Raw genomic sequence first — 16134 nt, 5'->3', positions numbered from 1 at the left:
TTCAATCACACTTGTTAGTATTATGCTACATTTTTTACACAATCAAAATACATTACAGTATAAAGAAATGGCTTTGAGAAATCTTATTAAATTCCATTTATGTAGTCAGTTTCCTCACCACAGGCATACTTGAAAATAATTTGAGTGGAATTTTTAACTATATGATATCATGCTTCAGTTACTGATTATTTTTACTTTGATAAATTCTAGAGATGATCTTTTTATTCCTGCTGTTTTTAAATACATCATCCTTAAATATATTCCAGTTAAGTAGACCTACTATAAATATTGTCTTGATTACTTTTTTCCATATGAACTCACAAATGTTCTTTGAACTAAAAACCTCTTAACTTTTTGGGAAACTTACAAAGTGATATTTTCTACTACATTATATTAGCTTCTGCTAAATCTATTTAAGTGTTGATTAAGAACTGCAAGATGGACTTTAGGGTCCATTAATGGATGGTAAGTCACAATTTGAAAAACATTTCCCTAAAGAAAACCAGAGCATTGCCATGGCTATGTTGCCTCTTTTTATGTGGGGAGATTATATTCAGTAGCTAATAACTAGCAAATCATGCTCAGAAGCAAAGTCTCTCCAAGATTTAATTAAATTAGATACTTAACGAACAATATTTAAAATACGGGCTATATAATTATGGTTAACTTTTACATGTCCCCATATCTAGTACCTGAACAAGACATTTACTACTTCTTTCAGCCCCCTTTAATTTGTCTAGATACACAAATAAAGGAAAAGAATTGAGTTTTAATGTAATTTAGTCCTTAATAAGCAACCAATTATTTGTCCAAATTAAACTATTTCAAAATAACTAGGTTATTTGACAAAGTTAGTCTTTTCTTGGTCTTCTCCTCACTCCCCCTATTTAGTTTGTGAGCATGTAGAGTTGTATGCCAAGCTTTCATAGGTATGCTTGTTTATTTGTTCAGATAGTTTTGATTTTATGAAGATGTAAGCTTGAGACCTTCAGTCTCTGGAAAATGGGAACCATGTTTTATTGATCCAGATTCTATAATATAACATGAATTTGATATGTATTAAAAAACAATTTCTGATCTTTGGCTGTTGTAAGTCAGGGAAGAAAATATCTTTATTCTGGAAAAGAAAAGATAGTAATGACAGTAGAAAGCCAAAACCCACTGATAATAGGCAAACAGCTGAGAAATGGAAATGTCAAAGGATTAATCAAATTTGGAGAAGCTAACAAAACATGTAGACATACCAATATTCCACAAATACTGAAACTATATATGAAAGGAACTTGCTACTAATATATTTTGAGCTTAAAAAAAGTAATTTCAAATAATTCACATAACTGCAGAGCCTATGGAAATCTCACAAGACACTTTCAATATAAATAATGAGATGGCATGCAGAAATAAATGTCATTACTTAGAAGATTCAGTGAAATTGTACATGGAAAGCATACAGCATGATACACTGCATATAGAACAAATGACTCAAGAAACAAGAAAGGAATTATGATTATATAAGTCATTAATACTAATAGTTAGTGACCATGGTATAAAAGGCATTGCCGCCCCTTTTGCTTTAGGCCTTCTGTCAACTTGCCTAAGAACTGTGCATGTTGCATTAACCCTGCTAACCCATTTTTTTTTAATCCAGAGATTTTTAATCTTTGTTGTACATAAGAATAAACAGTATAACTTTAAAATCCATAGATGCCCAATTTATATTCCTATCAGTTAAAACAAAATGCCAATATATAGGAGCCAGTTTCACTTTCTGGGTGATTTCAACTCACAACAAATCTTGGAAACTACATCATCAATCTATGGTCTTCAAAATAACTGTATATATTTTCAGTGTACTCCCATGTTGATGCAGGAATCCCACTGCTAAGACCTAGCAATACATTGTCTTTTTATTTGTGTCATGGTATGACATAATTCATGCATTTTATACTTTATTCTCATTATATTAAATATATATAAACAAACATATATGTGTGTATATATTTATAAATAAAATGATTTACATATATATATACATGCAAAGAGAGATATTTATGTAATTTTAAAAAGTATACAGCAGTAGTACAAAGAAATTTATTCTGAGTTCTGTAGGCACCACATTCTTCATTTGGCTCAGGTAATAGTCACATTGTAGCTTATGAACAGTCACTCCAAAACTCTTGCTTGTCTACTGTTAAGTTAAGCACAATTTTTTGAGTCCTGTCTTCTATTTGTGACTTTCCTTTTTTTTATTTTTCTTTTTGGAATGGAACACTTACTTTCCCTCTCTGTTTCATGTTAAATTTAATTATAATTAGGTAACTATGAAAACATTGATATAATGAAAATAGAATCAAATATCACTAGTTCTAGATTCAGTCAGGATTTTCAGAAGTATCAAAATATATTGCCCTTTAAGGCTTTTGGAGTTTATTCAAATAGTTATTGTTATTGTGAAACCTTAAACAAAAGTAGAGCTTTATTAAAGTAAATGTGAAAATGGATTGCTGTCTATTTTTTTTTTTGGTTGAAGAAATTAAACAGAGTCAACAGAAGTTGGTACATACTTTTAGATCTGAATAGTTACTATTTGTATAATTAATGTCAGCACATTGGAGTCCCTTCACTTAATTTTATGTTCTAATCAAACCACTTATTTATTTACTGAACATTTATTTCACTTACATTATGCTCAAAGTAGAGCCACTATCCTTAAATATTCTAGAGAGCATTGACTTATTTCCAATAGTTTAGATTACTCCCATGAAAAATGGGAGCCCATTTTTCAAATCAGAAATTTCACTTATTGTCTAATGTCATAATTGTACATAATACTGAATGACTAATTCATTCAGCAAATATTGTTTAACTTAAGATCAGCCTACTCCTGGTCAGAGGCCAAGGGTAACTTAGACTCATCTAAAATAGCTATAAAGATATCTTCCTCTAAAGTAGACTTATCTACACCAATTCATATTGTATTTATTATAATTTTTATGAACATAATACATAAAAGCATTTTTAATTGCTTGATCACAAATGAATTTCAAGTCGAGTTAAAGAGGGTCTCACATTTTCTTTCTTCACTTATGAAAACTTAAGATAGTGATCAATATATTTATACCTTCATTTTTTTAAAACCTGAGGGTTAACATGTATACTTGACATAAACACAGAATATATTTTATAAATATTTGTATTTATTCATTTCAGTGTTAAGTAAACTATTCCTAAATAAGAACAATCCTATTAACATCAACCTTTGATTTTGTGATTAAGTCTAAACCCTGGCAGAACACTTAATACTGAATGACAAATTCATTCAGCAAATATTGATTGTTGATTATGGGCAGAGTTCTGCTGGCTGGTGAAGGGATATAAAAATGAATTACAAGGTCTTAGTCATTGTGAGTTTATAAAGCAGCTGAAGATACAAAAGAGATTTATAACTCACCATAGCACCAAGCATCATATGATAAATTTCAATGAAGAATTATAAACAACATTGTATGGCATTTAAGAGAATGAAGTTATCTATTTTCACTATAGATCTGGAGAAAGCTTCACAGACACGTCATTTAGACATGATAGATAAGTCAGATTTGGATAATGTTAGACATCCATGAGAGGGAGGAGCAAGGTCCCGCCAACCAGAGAAACCATAAGAAAAAATAATTGCAGAGATGCTGGAGAATAAATCATGGCAACCCTCGCTTTTTGCAGTTTGCTTACAGAGGTGACTCTGACTTGGAATTTTAAAGGCGGTGCTGCTCCTTAGACTCAAAAAGTGCTTCCACATAAAAGGTTAAGTAATCATAAACCAAGTAGCAATGTCACACCTTGAAGACTCATTTCTCTACAGAAGAAATGCATCCTAATTAGGATTTCTTTGAAGTCCTGGAGAGAGCTGTCCTGAATCATACAGACACTGTCTAGAAGATCAAAAACCTATTGTAACCTCAGCTGTCTCCGGAAGGTGAATTCTTTTGTGACTTTTGCTATTTTTTAATTATCTTTACTTCTTATTTTTCATGATAAATTTGTAATAAATCCAACTTAATGTGATGAATGTTGTGATCAGAGAAACACAGACTCTTAGAGAAGGATAAGGGAGAGCCTACTCCTGGTCAGAGGCCAAGAAGGCTAGGAAAGAAGAATAACTTAGACTCATCTAAAATCGCTATAAAGATCTCTTCCTCTAACCTGGACTTATCTACACCAATTCAAATGAAAAAAGTGTTGATCTAACAACTGAATCACCATGCATGAGGACACACGGAGCCCATGATCTTAACATGCAGGTTTTGCTGATAAAAGGGAAGCCCAACTTATACATTTAGGAAGGGCTCACCAAAAAGAGGTGCTATGAGGTGATTCCAGGAAGGAGCTAAATGTGAGCACAGCTTGGTTGAGAAATATCATAGGTCAGAATAGCCAGAAATTAAAAGTTGAACCTCACTTAACTCTTTCTCAACTTCCAACCGCTTATCAAATCTGAAAGTATTCTGAAGGTTAGTAACCTTCATATTGGTTTGGTGAAACTGCATGGGAAAGGAGATAAGGCCAGAAGAGGCTCCAGGGTTAGGAATCTTGAAATCTGAAGAAAGCTGGTGGTGGGAGATGAGGCCAAAGAGACAAGTGGGGCTCACTGAGGAGCATTATCCAAGCCCCATGCTAATGGTCTGGATTTGATCTTAAAGCTCAGAGGTCTAATGGGATCTAAAGGGAAAAATTGATCAGTACTGCATTGGAGATAACCATTTTTACATGACCACACAGGATACAGATTTATTGATAGAGGATAATAAAGGCTTCACAAATTGATTTTTACTCATACTATCCTGCAATACACTCTAAATTTTAAAAATTCTATTTTAATTGATTTTAATAAGTCAATAATATCACTCTAACCTCATAATACTCATAATACATTGCATGAAAAAGCTGCGGTTTGGAAAAAAAAAAAAAAGACCCTATGCAGCTTGTTAAGAATGGAGAAAAGCAAAGTTGTTTGGAAGTTACCTCTCGGTTTCCTCTAGCCTCACCCAAAATCCTAGCACAGGAAACTTGTTTATATAGAATTTTAAGCAAGCATTCTATTAACTCTAAATGCAAAACCCTTTTAACTTTCACTCCAGTCAGGTTAGTATTAGTTTTTTGCATTCACCAGAGGTTTAGAATCATAGCATGGCATTTACCAATGTACAAAATTAATAAATAGTAGAGCCAGAATTCAAACCCAAACCTGTCAGTCTGCAATGAACTTGCTCTTCTTACCACACCATTCTTGTTACCTCTGTAATTTAAACATTCCGATTGAACTACTCATATCCCCTGGCTTAAACTCTCTACCATTTGAGAGGTGGTTAGGACCCAGTGCCAGGCATAAAATAGGTGCTCAATTTATACTTGCTAATTGTAAGGATGGATTTGTGTAGTCTGAAGGTAAAGCTAGAAAGAGAGTGCAAAGTCTACTTTTTCCACACATTTCATTAGTTTTCAAGATTCTTCCAGATTATATTTAACTAGGCAGTGCATTTTTATATCTTTGTCAGTTACAGGATGATTGGTGTAGCCACATGCCAAAGAATGCTGACAGTTATCAAATGCCAGAAAAGACAGGGAAAGGATTTCCCCTATAGCCTCTGAAGGAAGCACAGCCCTGATGACACATGGATTTTGGTCTGATGATCCAGAATTTAGACTTCTGGCCTTCAGATCTGTGAAAGATTAAATATCTATTGTTTTAAGACATCAAGTTGGTGATAATTTGTTGCAGCAGCCACAAGGAAGCAATACAATTTTTTACCAGTAAAGCACTAGATATAAAAACGTTGGCAAACCAGGGTGGGCTGAGATCCTTGTGAGTATGCACAATTCCAGGACTCATTGTCTGGGGTTGTGTGTTGTTAATTCTCCTGAGGGAGGATGAAGCTGAAGCTTGCTCAGGTGGCCCATGAGGCTGAAATGGAAAGCCTCGCATGCCCCCCATTCCCACCTCAAATTTGTTTGTGTTGCCCAACAGGGAGAGGGGAGGAAATGGTGATTTCCTTGGCTCTTGGTTTCTTTTTGTCTTATTTTTTAATGGGTCTGTGACTTGACAAATAGAGTAAGCGTATTTGTTAGGCATTATAGTACAATTATTAAAAGTTTTTAAGTCAAACGAATCAGTTTTGCATCCTGGTACTGCAATGCAAACATTGTAAGAAACTGAGAGATGTTTACTATCCCAAAATCTCAGCTTCCTCATCTGTGATATGGAAAATCTTCAATTCACAACCTTGAAACACTCAGTGAAAATTAAAGAGCTTAGTTCCATAGTAGGTATATATGTTCGTGCGTATCTATGTGTGTATACATATAGGTATCTCCATGTGTTCACACACACACATCCATACTGGGAATGGAGAAGGGCTTAGAGTTTATTTAATAATATATAACATTACTAGTATTAAAAAAAGCACTTTGTGAACACAAATACATTATAACAGAAGTGTGTGTGTGGGGGGGTACAGATATGAAAAATTCATAAAGATTTTATCAGATAAAATTTATTTTTTCAGAAAATCATACAATGGGTTTTAACTAATTTGTTAAAAAATAATGAATGTTAAATATTAATATTAGTTGTCAATTATATATAACATCAAAACTTTATCATTAGCTAAAATTGTAAGTATAAAGTATTATAAGTGTAATGTTATAAAAATTGTATCAGTATTCTTTGACTTGAAAATATGCTCTGCAGGTTTTTATTAAGTTCCTGTTTTTCAGTTTGTTGCAGAAAACAAGAAATTTACTGCTTTATTATTAACCAGTTAAACAACTTTTCTAGATTTAAATAATATTTATTTATACACAGCTAAATTTCTATAGCAATAAATTTTCCAAGTGGATGATTTCACCATAGCATCTATAAATATAAATATTATTCCTCTCACATAACCACACCCTCTCCCAACCTCATCAGAGTTTACATTCCTGACACAAGTGGAAGAAGCAAGTGTGGTCTTAAAGAAGAAAGTTTATTTATATCACAAGGTTGGGGGTAGGGAAGGAAGCAGGAAAGGGACCAAAACATTAAAAGAAAACACTCTATCAAAATCCTAGCAAGTGATTTTGTGAAACTTGACAAATTGATTCCAAAGTTTTCCCACAGAGGTAAAAGAGTTAGAAGAATGAATGGAACACAAAACAAGATGCACAACACTGGGGGGCTGATACTACCTGATTTTAGGGCTTATTATAAAGCAACAGAAACAAGGCAGTGTGACTATGGCAAAAGAATGGACAGAGAGATCAATGGATCAGAAAAGAGAGCCAGAAACAGACCCCCAGAAGTATATTCAACTGATGTTTCACAAAGAAGCAAAGGCAATACAATGGAGCAAAGATAACATTTTTAACAAATGGTGCTAAATAACTAGACCACCATATACCATTTAAAAATATAGACACAGACCTTTCTCAAAATATTCATTTAAAATGGATCATAAGCCTAAATATAAAGCACAAAAACATAAAATGTCAATGAGATGACACATGAGGGAAATCTAAATCACGTTGGCTTTTAAGATACAACACGAAAGCCATATCTGAGAAATTAATAATAAGCCAGACTTCATCTAAACTAAAAACCTAAAGCTCTGTGAAAAGACAATGTTTAGGAAATAAGCCACAGAATGGGGGAAAAATGTTTTCAAAAGATCTGCTATCCAAAATATGTAAAGAACTCTGAAAATGCAACAATGAGAAAACAGTGATTAAAAACTGGAGCCAAAGACCAGAAGAAATCCCCTGAGCATTTGTATGGATCCTTAAATATAATGGTCTATTTTAAAATAAATAAAAACTTGTTTTCAAAACAACCTTTCTCTTACATGTCTAACATTTTTGTCTAAGAATCTTGCACTTGTGCCTCTGCATTTCAAATAAATGTTGGGCATTTTTTTCTCTATTTTTAATCTGCAGGCCATTCCAGACATTCCTGGTATTAATAGTTTACTAATTTATTTCCTCATCTAAGTGCATCAAAGTTATGGCATGCAGCATATATTTTGAATCCTGATACCACCCACCTAGAAATTACTCAACAGGTGTCATCTGTATTAGCAGCTTCATCTTCAAATAAGGGTAAATATAGCGTTTGATAAGCTCCTACAAACTAAGTGCTGTAAAAAGCAGCACTTAGTTTGTAGGAGTTTATCATTATAAAAAAAATAATAACCATGACTTTGACACTGGGATTCATTGAATAAAAATAATACTAATAATAAATTGGTAAAAATTAATATTTTTCTTAAATATGTGACTTTTATATCATGTTATTTGAAAGAGTAAGATATATGTATATATGTGTAAATTTATTTAATATTAGGTACTATATATAATATACTTGTTGAATTTTCTTTATTATAATGACACCATTAGAGAAACACATAGAGCATACATTAGTAGTATCTATTCTGAAGTCATTACACATTGATTTTAACTCCTTCAATTTCTGTTTAATCTATTTCAAATACCCACATCTTAACCTAATCATATTCCCTTATGACACATCACAAAGGAATATGTCTCCCCATTCTTTCCTGATAGTGGATCTCCTATGTGGACTTTGAAATTTCCTCCTCAATGATTTCCTTTAGGATTTCACATCATCACTTATCACCCCACTCCCCTGGACCCAATCTGCCTGTTTACTGCTTTCTTCTTGCTTCCTTCCTTCCTTATAAAAACTACCCTCAACACAGCCTTTCTCTTGAACTATATATAATTTTTCTTCTCTTCAACAGGGCACTCCTAGAAAAATTACTTATAACTCTATAGATATCTCTTATTTACTTGTTAACACATTATCACTCTATAGAAAGATCGTCACATTCTCACATTCACATCACCCGTGCCTGTACAATTACCAATACTAACTTTCTCATTCCAGCACACCAACTAGATGGCTAGGTAGGATTTGACAGCATCTGTCATGTTTAGCTCATCTCACTTCTTTCTACCTCTCTGGGCTAGTGCAAGTACCATAGCTGCAACTGTTGTATTTACTCGAAGGATTAACAACACATGTCTGTGATCCACTTGCTTAATGATGGTCTCACATTCTTATGGCTCTTTCTCCCTCCTGATTCGTACACATCTGTTTGCCACATAAATGTTGCTATCCTCATTATAAGACCCTTAGCTTTTTACACTGTTGACTTCACACAGACTTCCTGCAAGGTCTCATCCTTGCCCATGGCTTTAACTATTAACTATGTACTCAGTAGAGTTCAACCAAAGCTTTTCCCTGACATTTAGAAACACAGGTCTAATTGCCTAAAATCACCTCCTACTTACTCTCCATGTCAAAATATTAATGTATCATCTTCCTCCCTTCACATTTTAGGCTGTTTTCTCCAATGACAATACTGACCTTACTTAATGGTAATTACTTACTCATTTATACCACAACATTGGGGGCTTTTTAAAACTCCCCGTTTAAAAACAAGTGGATGATCCTCTACATTCATCTGGCAAAAAATCCCAGAAAAAAAATAGGGTGATTAAAAAAAAATATTTTCATCAAATGATGCCACAGCCCAGCTTCAAAAATCTTCGAGGTTACTCAACTAAGTTAGAACACCATGCAAACTCCTTATTTGGGCCCAACATCATCATGCTTTCATCCTCCCCTTCAAACAGCTCTGACTATGCTCAAACCACAGGGCATCTATCTGCCCGCATATGGAACACACTAAGTTCACTCTCTGCTCAGTCTTTTTCTTGCCTGTGCAACTGTAGTACTGTTATTATCTAAACTGCACCTCTGATCTTCATATGTAGTTCTTTCAAGTGTCCCTATACCTAGTACTTTAGGTGCTGGATAAACTTTAGCTAAGTGTGATTTAGTTAACTGCTAGGAGAATTCATTAATGTAATATACATTCATGCCTCACAAGAAAACATATTAATCAAAGATTAAAATGATTCATTAAATATCATCAAGTTTGAAACTTAAAAGATAATCTATGACTACCAAATACAGTGACTTAGTTTTACCTTACTTTTTGTTATTAAACACAAAGAGCAATCAATGTCACAAAACGAAGAAGGTATGATAAAAGTAGGTGTATGAACAAGGACAGAACTCATTGTTACTAATGCAGAACCTCCTGATGTTGTGCAATAAAAGTCGACATCCTGTTTGGAGTAGAAATGAAATTCATAAGCCTAGTCATGCTACCATAATTCTCTTTACTTTCTTGTCTCCCTCACAGTGGAGCAATTCCATTCATTAATAACATAGTACCACTGCAAATTCTGAAGAACAGAGGAAAAAATACTTCAATCAAAAAGTTGCATTTGTTTCTTTTACATTCTGAACCAACACACTGTGGCTATGCCAATTTCAGATTCAAAATTCAAACATAAGAAGAAAAGGAAGATTCGAGTCATTCTTATTCAAAATTTAATGTGATTCTGACTAATAATTTTTGTCTGGGGAAAAAAAAACACTTTTTTCATAGCTTTTGCAATTTCTGAGACTTTGGTCTTTCTTTTTCTATTTTTTTTAAGCTTGACTATTAAGATAGGATGTATCCTAGAAATTACATGGTATGTTAGAGCTAACAAGAAGTTAAAAAATATAAAAAATTCACAAAGTCTTATACTAATGAAAATACTTCCACATATTTGTTGAATCTCTAGCTATAGATGCTTCAGACAAATATCTAAGGACTATATCTATCTATAATCACCAGCTTTTGAGTCTGATTTTTTTCTGTCATAGAGTACAAACTTACTCAATTATTGGTTCTCTGTATTCATAATCAAATGGGAATGACAGCAGAGTAGATAAGAGTTACTAGATTTAAATATCTTGTAGTATGGAACTCGTCTTTTGGTTTGAATATTAAAAGCAAAACCAATGAGTGTTAGGATTAAAAAACAATATATGATTTTCTGGGACTATAGAGCTTTTCAATATAAAGCCCTAAAAATATTTTAACAGGTGTCAATCAATGCATGTGCTCTTTATAAAGTTTATGGCAATGCTACTCTGCATTTTTTTCAGCTTAATTAATAATAATGTTCATATACATATTTTATTACCACATTCTAATTAAGGCTTATTTTGCAGATGAGAAAGTCAAGGTTCAAAGAGGTTACATGTTTTTCCAACATAACATAGCTATGAGTTAGTAGGGTCTGAATATATTCTATCTCGGCTTGCTCTCAGTAAAACTTTAGAAAACAACTTCAATTAATTTTCAGTTATGTTTGTGACCAGATTAATCGGATCAGGAAATTTCCTTAAAACTGAAATATTTTATTGAGAACCTTTCTTTTATAGTGAAGGTTTCATAACAGCGAGAGAGATTTCATGACATCTTTATAGGTCTTTGGAGTGCTTCTTTGAGAGAAAGAGACAAGCTAATTACTCATTCCTTAAAAATAAATCCCTTTTATTATTTTGGATTTCAGTTTTCTGACATTAAGTAATGCAGGTCAGCAGATTTTAAAAGTTCACAAGTTTGTTTGTTTTTTCATTCTTCCAAGTATCTGACAATTAAGAATTTATTAAGTCCATTCTAAGTGTCTATTCTGTGCTAAAAAAAAGCCTCATCTTGTGGAGTGTGGCTATCATTCATGATTATATCTACATGATAAAACTTCACTTAAGGCATTTGTGTTTTAGGTTGTCCTATAAAATTAAGTTGTGGCTATTTAATTATAAAAGTGATTTTTATCCCAGCAGTTTATCAGTCTATGATTTTATTATAAAACTTGAAACTTTACTAGGTGGTGAAAGTAAGAGATAGCTGGGGGGACAGACAGACCTCCAGTTTGAGGGCTTTCTGGAACACGCTGTGAATCATATTTCAAAACCAGTCACTGCTCAGCAAACTTAAAACAGCAATGGCTTCAGAAATATTTCGGATAGTGTCAAACATCCCATGTGCTTCATTGGATTTCTTTATGAACAAAATAAATACTATTCATATATTTTTAAAATGCACATGGCAAATACTGTTCTCACAAATAGTTGTTGAGATAAAAAGGTAACACTTAAAATTGGAACTGAAATTTAAAACCATAAAGAACAGTGACCAGAATTAAATTATCCAGAACATCAGAATGACAAAAGTCAAGGATCTAAAAACACCTGGAAATATGTCATACAGGATTCCGAGTTATTTAATTGTACTCATGTTATCATATGCATAAACTGTATCCATAGAAATCCAGAGACTCTCATGCATATGACAGAGTGTGATCAAATGGTTTCTTCAACAAGCAGGAGGGCATGCCAAGAAATTTCTAACCCATTTACAAATGTAGTTAATTCTGGAAATGATGATAAGCATTATATATTGAGAATAAATTTGATTCTTACCATCTGAGACTGACTTCTAGGACATCCATTGATATCTTCAACTTTTTCATTTGCTAAAGCCAAGAAATAAAATGAAAGAGAGAAAAAAAGGACAACATGCTTGAGCAATGAAGTAAAACAGAAAAAAAGAGATTTAAAAAGAAATAAGCAAAAATGTTGCTGCTAAATTTACTCGATCTCCCAAGCCAAGTACAATAGGACACACTTGTTAGCAGCCACCAATTCCACATGCACAAATCAAGGGGGAAAAAATGAGTGAGAAGGAAGTTGCTGCTAATTCTTTCACTTGTGCCAAATGACTGCTGACATGAAACCTTTCACAATTGTCCCTGCTGGATCAAGATACAGTTTCAAGGAATCTCAGAGTGTATGAGTTGCTCCCGCTAAAGAAATGCACACATGGGAGACATATGGCTTAATGAAGCATTCATTTCTGACAATTCCGTGTATGTAAAGATACAATTCTAGCTATTGAAAAGTATGGCCAAACCGTCCTTCTCAAACATCCTCACATAAACATGTTTAATTAAATCAGGGGAGAGCCACATTCATCTCCAAGACACATGGAACAATTCGCTATGCATTCTACTGAAACTGTAATTTACCAAAGGGGTTGAGAGCAGAGACTCTCATGCTTCCTCTCAGAGGGCAGGTCTTACCAATGATCTGGATGATTTCTGCTAGCAGTACTCCATCTGCGATGTCCTGTTGCAAATCCTTGATCAGCCGCTTGTGGCCTGATTTTGCTAGGTAGTGGTTGGCCCAGTCAGTGTAAATCTGATGAACAGAGGGAGGGAAGAAGTGAGATGAGAGAGGGAAAAGAGAGACAATAAAAATTCTTAAGACAAATGTTGGATCCAAAGGGAAGCTATTCTGGATCACATTCCAGTTTAAGAAGTCATAGCTCAAAAGGAAATAGTTGTAAAATAATTTTGAAACAGTTCTTTCCCCCACTTATCTCTTGTTTCAAAGGAGGATGATTCATGCTTTCAAAATCAGGGACTAGTCACTTGTGACAGAGCAAAACTCCCCTTCCTGGATGACTACCGAGGAAACTTCTATAGCAGATCAGTTTGGGTTTCTTTCTCTCTCTCTCTCTCTCTCTCTCTCTCTCTCTCTCTCTCTCTCTCCCCTTCTCCTATCCTTTTGATAATAATCCTGCCTGTCAATGTAAAAGAAAGCCACCTGGACTGATTTACACAGGAACTTTATAAAGTTTTGTGTTTTTCTCTGAGACTTTATTGAATTTGTCATATGAGATACTGTATGTGACAATATTTTGGCATCGTTTTATAAAATAATTACAAATGCCTTCCTGTCTAAGATACTTTGTTTGGACTGTCATCTCTCATTTAAGCCTCTTGAAATGTGCTTATATTAGAGAACATAGGCAGCCAATGTAGTTATAATACATAAATTACAATATAGAACTGAGAAGCAGATTGCAAGCCACAAGGCTGGCAATTTGACATAGATTGGAGGTGACTCTTCAGCAACAGATCAGGATATAAGGAAAAGCTGAAACTGTTCAAACATTTCACAAAAATAATTGTTACTAATTTTTACCTATTAATGCAATATAATGATAACATAACCATAGAATAAAGAAATAAGCATGAAGATATTTCAATTTCATGCATGGCTCATATGGATATTTTAGTTTAGTACAAGGCAGACCAGGATGTGATGTAACAAAAATGAAAAATCTGAAATGAGAATGGAGGAGGGAAAATAAATAAGAAATATACACATAAAATGTTAATAGAAGCACTGGAATTAGATCTGGGAACCCGACCATGAGAAGTGAAGGTAAGGGATTCTCCACAGAGAGTATAAAATATGGAAAGGCAGAGGGGCAAAAGAATGTAAGACAGACCATAAACTCTGTGACTTTATGCCTAAAGCTAAGACAAATTGTACTGAAAAGATGAATTGTCGTATTCATGAACAAGGAGTGCCAAGCAAATTATGCAAACTATTTACTATTTTTTTTTAATTTATAATAGATAATTTTGCAAGAAATAAATAACTCAGATGTATAGAACTTAAAAGTGAAAGTTTTCCTACAACTTGAAGCCCCTGTCCACTTGTGAATAATTTGGCATAAAGAGTTCTAGAATTGGTATGTCTACACCATAACTTACCATCCTATAGCACAGTATGTAAACATACACCCAGATCACCCCCTTCCCCCACACACAATGGAATTTTTAACTAGATATGACTCAAATTATACATATAGTATCATCTTGCAATTTCAATTTTTTATGTAATAATATTTTAATGGTTCTTCTAAAACCCATTCATATATATTGATTTCACTATTTTTGATATTACATGATACATTAAACAATCTCCTGTTAAAAAACATCTAATTTGTTTAAATATGCCTTTATTACATATAAGTTGTAAGAGACAGACATACAAATCTATATCTATCCAATCTATCATATATATGTTTGTATGCATATATACACATGTGTGGATATATATACACATGTGTGTATTGCCTACTCATATGCTAGTATTTTTATAAGACCAAAACCTAGAATTGGGATTGTGAAATTTTTTAAAAAATAGATCCTAGGTAAAAACATCCTAAAATTACAATAGAAAAAAGAAAGCATTTGCTTTAGAAAACAGAGTGTCTTCTAATGCATATCTAGGAATGGCTAAATTTCCAGAAAGATGTGAATAACTGGATGCACCCATTTACATGATAATATATAGGACATATCCATGATCTCTAAATTGAATACATTAAAGTGTAAAGAAATTTTCTTGTATGATTGTCTCCCAAATTAGAACATAAACTCATGGTTTACAGTTAAATGCTCTTTATTTGGTGGTCATTTTCCTTAACTAAGACTATATTATATTTGTTTGGTTGTATAGTGCTGTGTGTGTGTGTGTGTGTGTGTGTGTGTGTGTGTGTAAGGTTTTATACTGTTCAGAACTTCAAATATTCATTTGATGATGTGCATCTACACATCATTAAAGAGAGAGAATTCTTTGCCTTTCTACTATAAGCTTTGGGTTCAATCACACTTCAATCGTGCCAGTTTCTCCATAGGCAGGAGCCACAAGTGCCATGGCTTAATGTTAAAAGAAGCATAAGGATGAGCAGAATGAGTTGTGGAGTCAGATGGAGCTGGCTCTGAAGCCCATCAGACCATTTACTACTGCTGGGACCTCAGGCAAGTTATTTAGCCTTTATAACTTTTGATTTCTCATCTCTATTTCAGGATGATAATAATACATTACGTCATTATGTGAGGACTAAATAAGACTGTGCCTGTAAAGCATATGTCACAGGGTTAATCCTAAGAAGAAACCCCTGCCATCATTTCCAGCATCTTGGCATTTATCTTTATTTTGCTATGATAGCTTTCCAACAGATACTTATGAAAGTTTTTGTTTCACAGTGTATAAATAATTAGAAGACTGGCAATAGAATGAGGAAATTGGGTTTTTTGTTGTTGTTGTTGTTTGTTTGATTTTATTTTCTTCTGGAACTACTCTTATCTCTGACTCCTTTTATCTTCCAGTTCACAGGGGGCACAGATCTGTCCGGCCATCTGAACTCAGGAGAATCTATGTAAGTCTGAGGCAGCCATGTTCTCATCCAGTCCTGGAACCTCTCTATTGAGATACCACCTCTATGTTGCATAGATTTTGTTTAATGAAGGCATTCAATTATGGGGAAAATGCTTATTTGAATAACACAGAGTGGAATTCATTGATAATAT

The 16134-nt window shown here is 33.5% G+C and overlaps 1 protein-coding gene across 4 annotated transcripts in view; it reads right to left on the bottom strand.

Annotated features, from left to right (window-relative positions):
* Window positions 1-16134, bottom strand: part of NAV3 (neuron navigator 3) — a 353745-nt gene that overhangs the window by 223634 nt on the left and 113977 nt on the right. For all 4 annotated transcript variants that reach the window (XM_081309697.1, XM_081309698.1, XM_081309699.1 and 1 more), the window contains exons 2-3: window positions 13045-13162; window positions 12386-12438 (exon numbers count right to left, since the gene is read on the bottom strand). In XM_081309697.1, the coding sequence (XP_081165823.1) occupies window positions 12386-12438; window positions 13045-13162 (171 nt within the window). The remainder of the gene's footprint in view (window positions 1-12385; window positions 12439-13044; window positions 13163-16134) is intronic.

Source organism: Spermophilus citellus (genome assembly GCF_964194105.1).
Source record: "Spermophilus citellus genome assembly, chromosome: 10".
Lineage (NCBI taxonomy): Eukaryota > Metazoa > Chordata > Mammalia > Rodentia > Sciuridae > Spermophilus > Spermophilus citellus.
The sequence above is the reverse complement of the archived record's forward strand: the minus strand, read 5'-3'. Positions and strand labels throughout refer to the sequence as shown.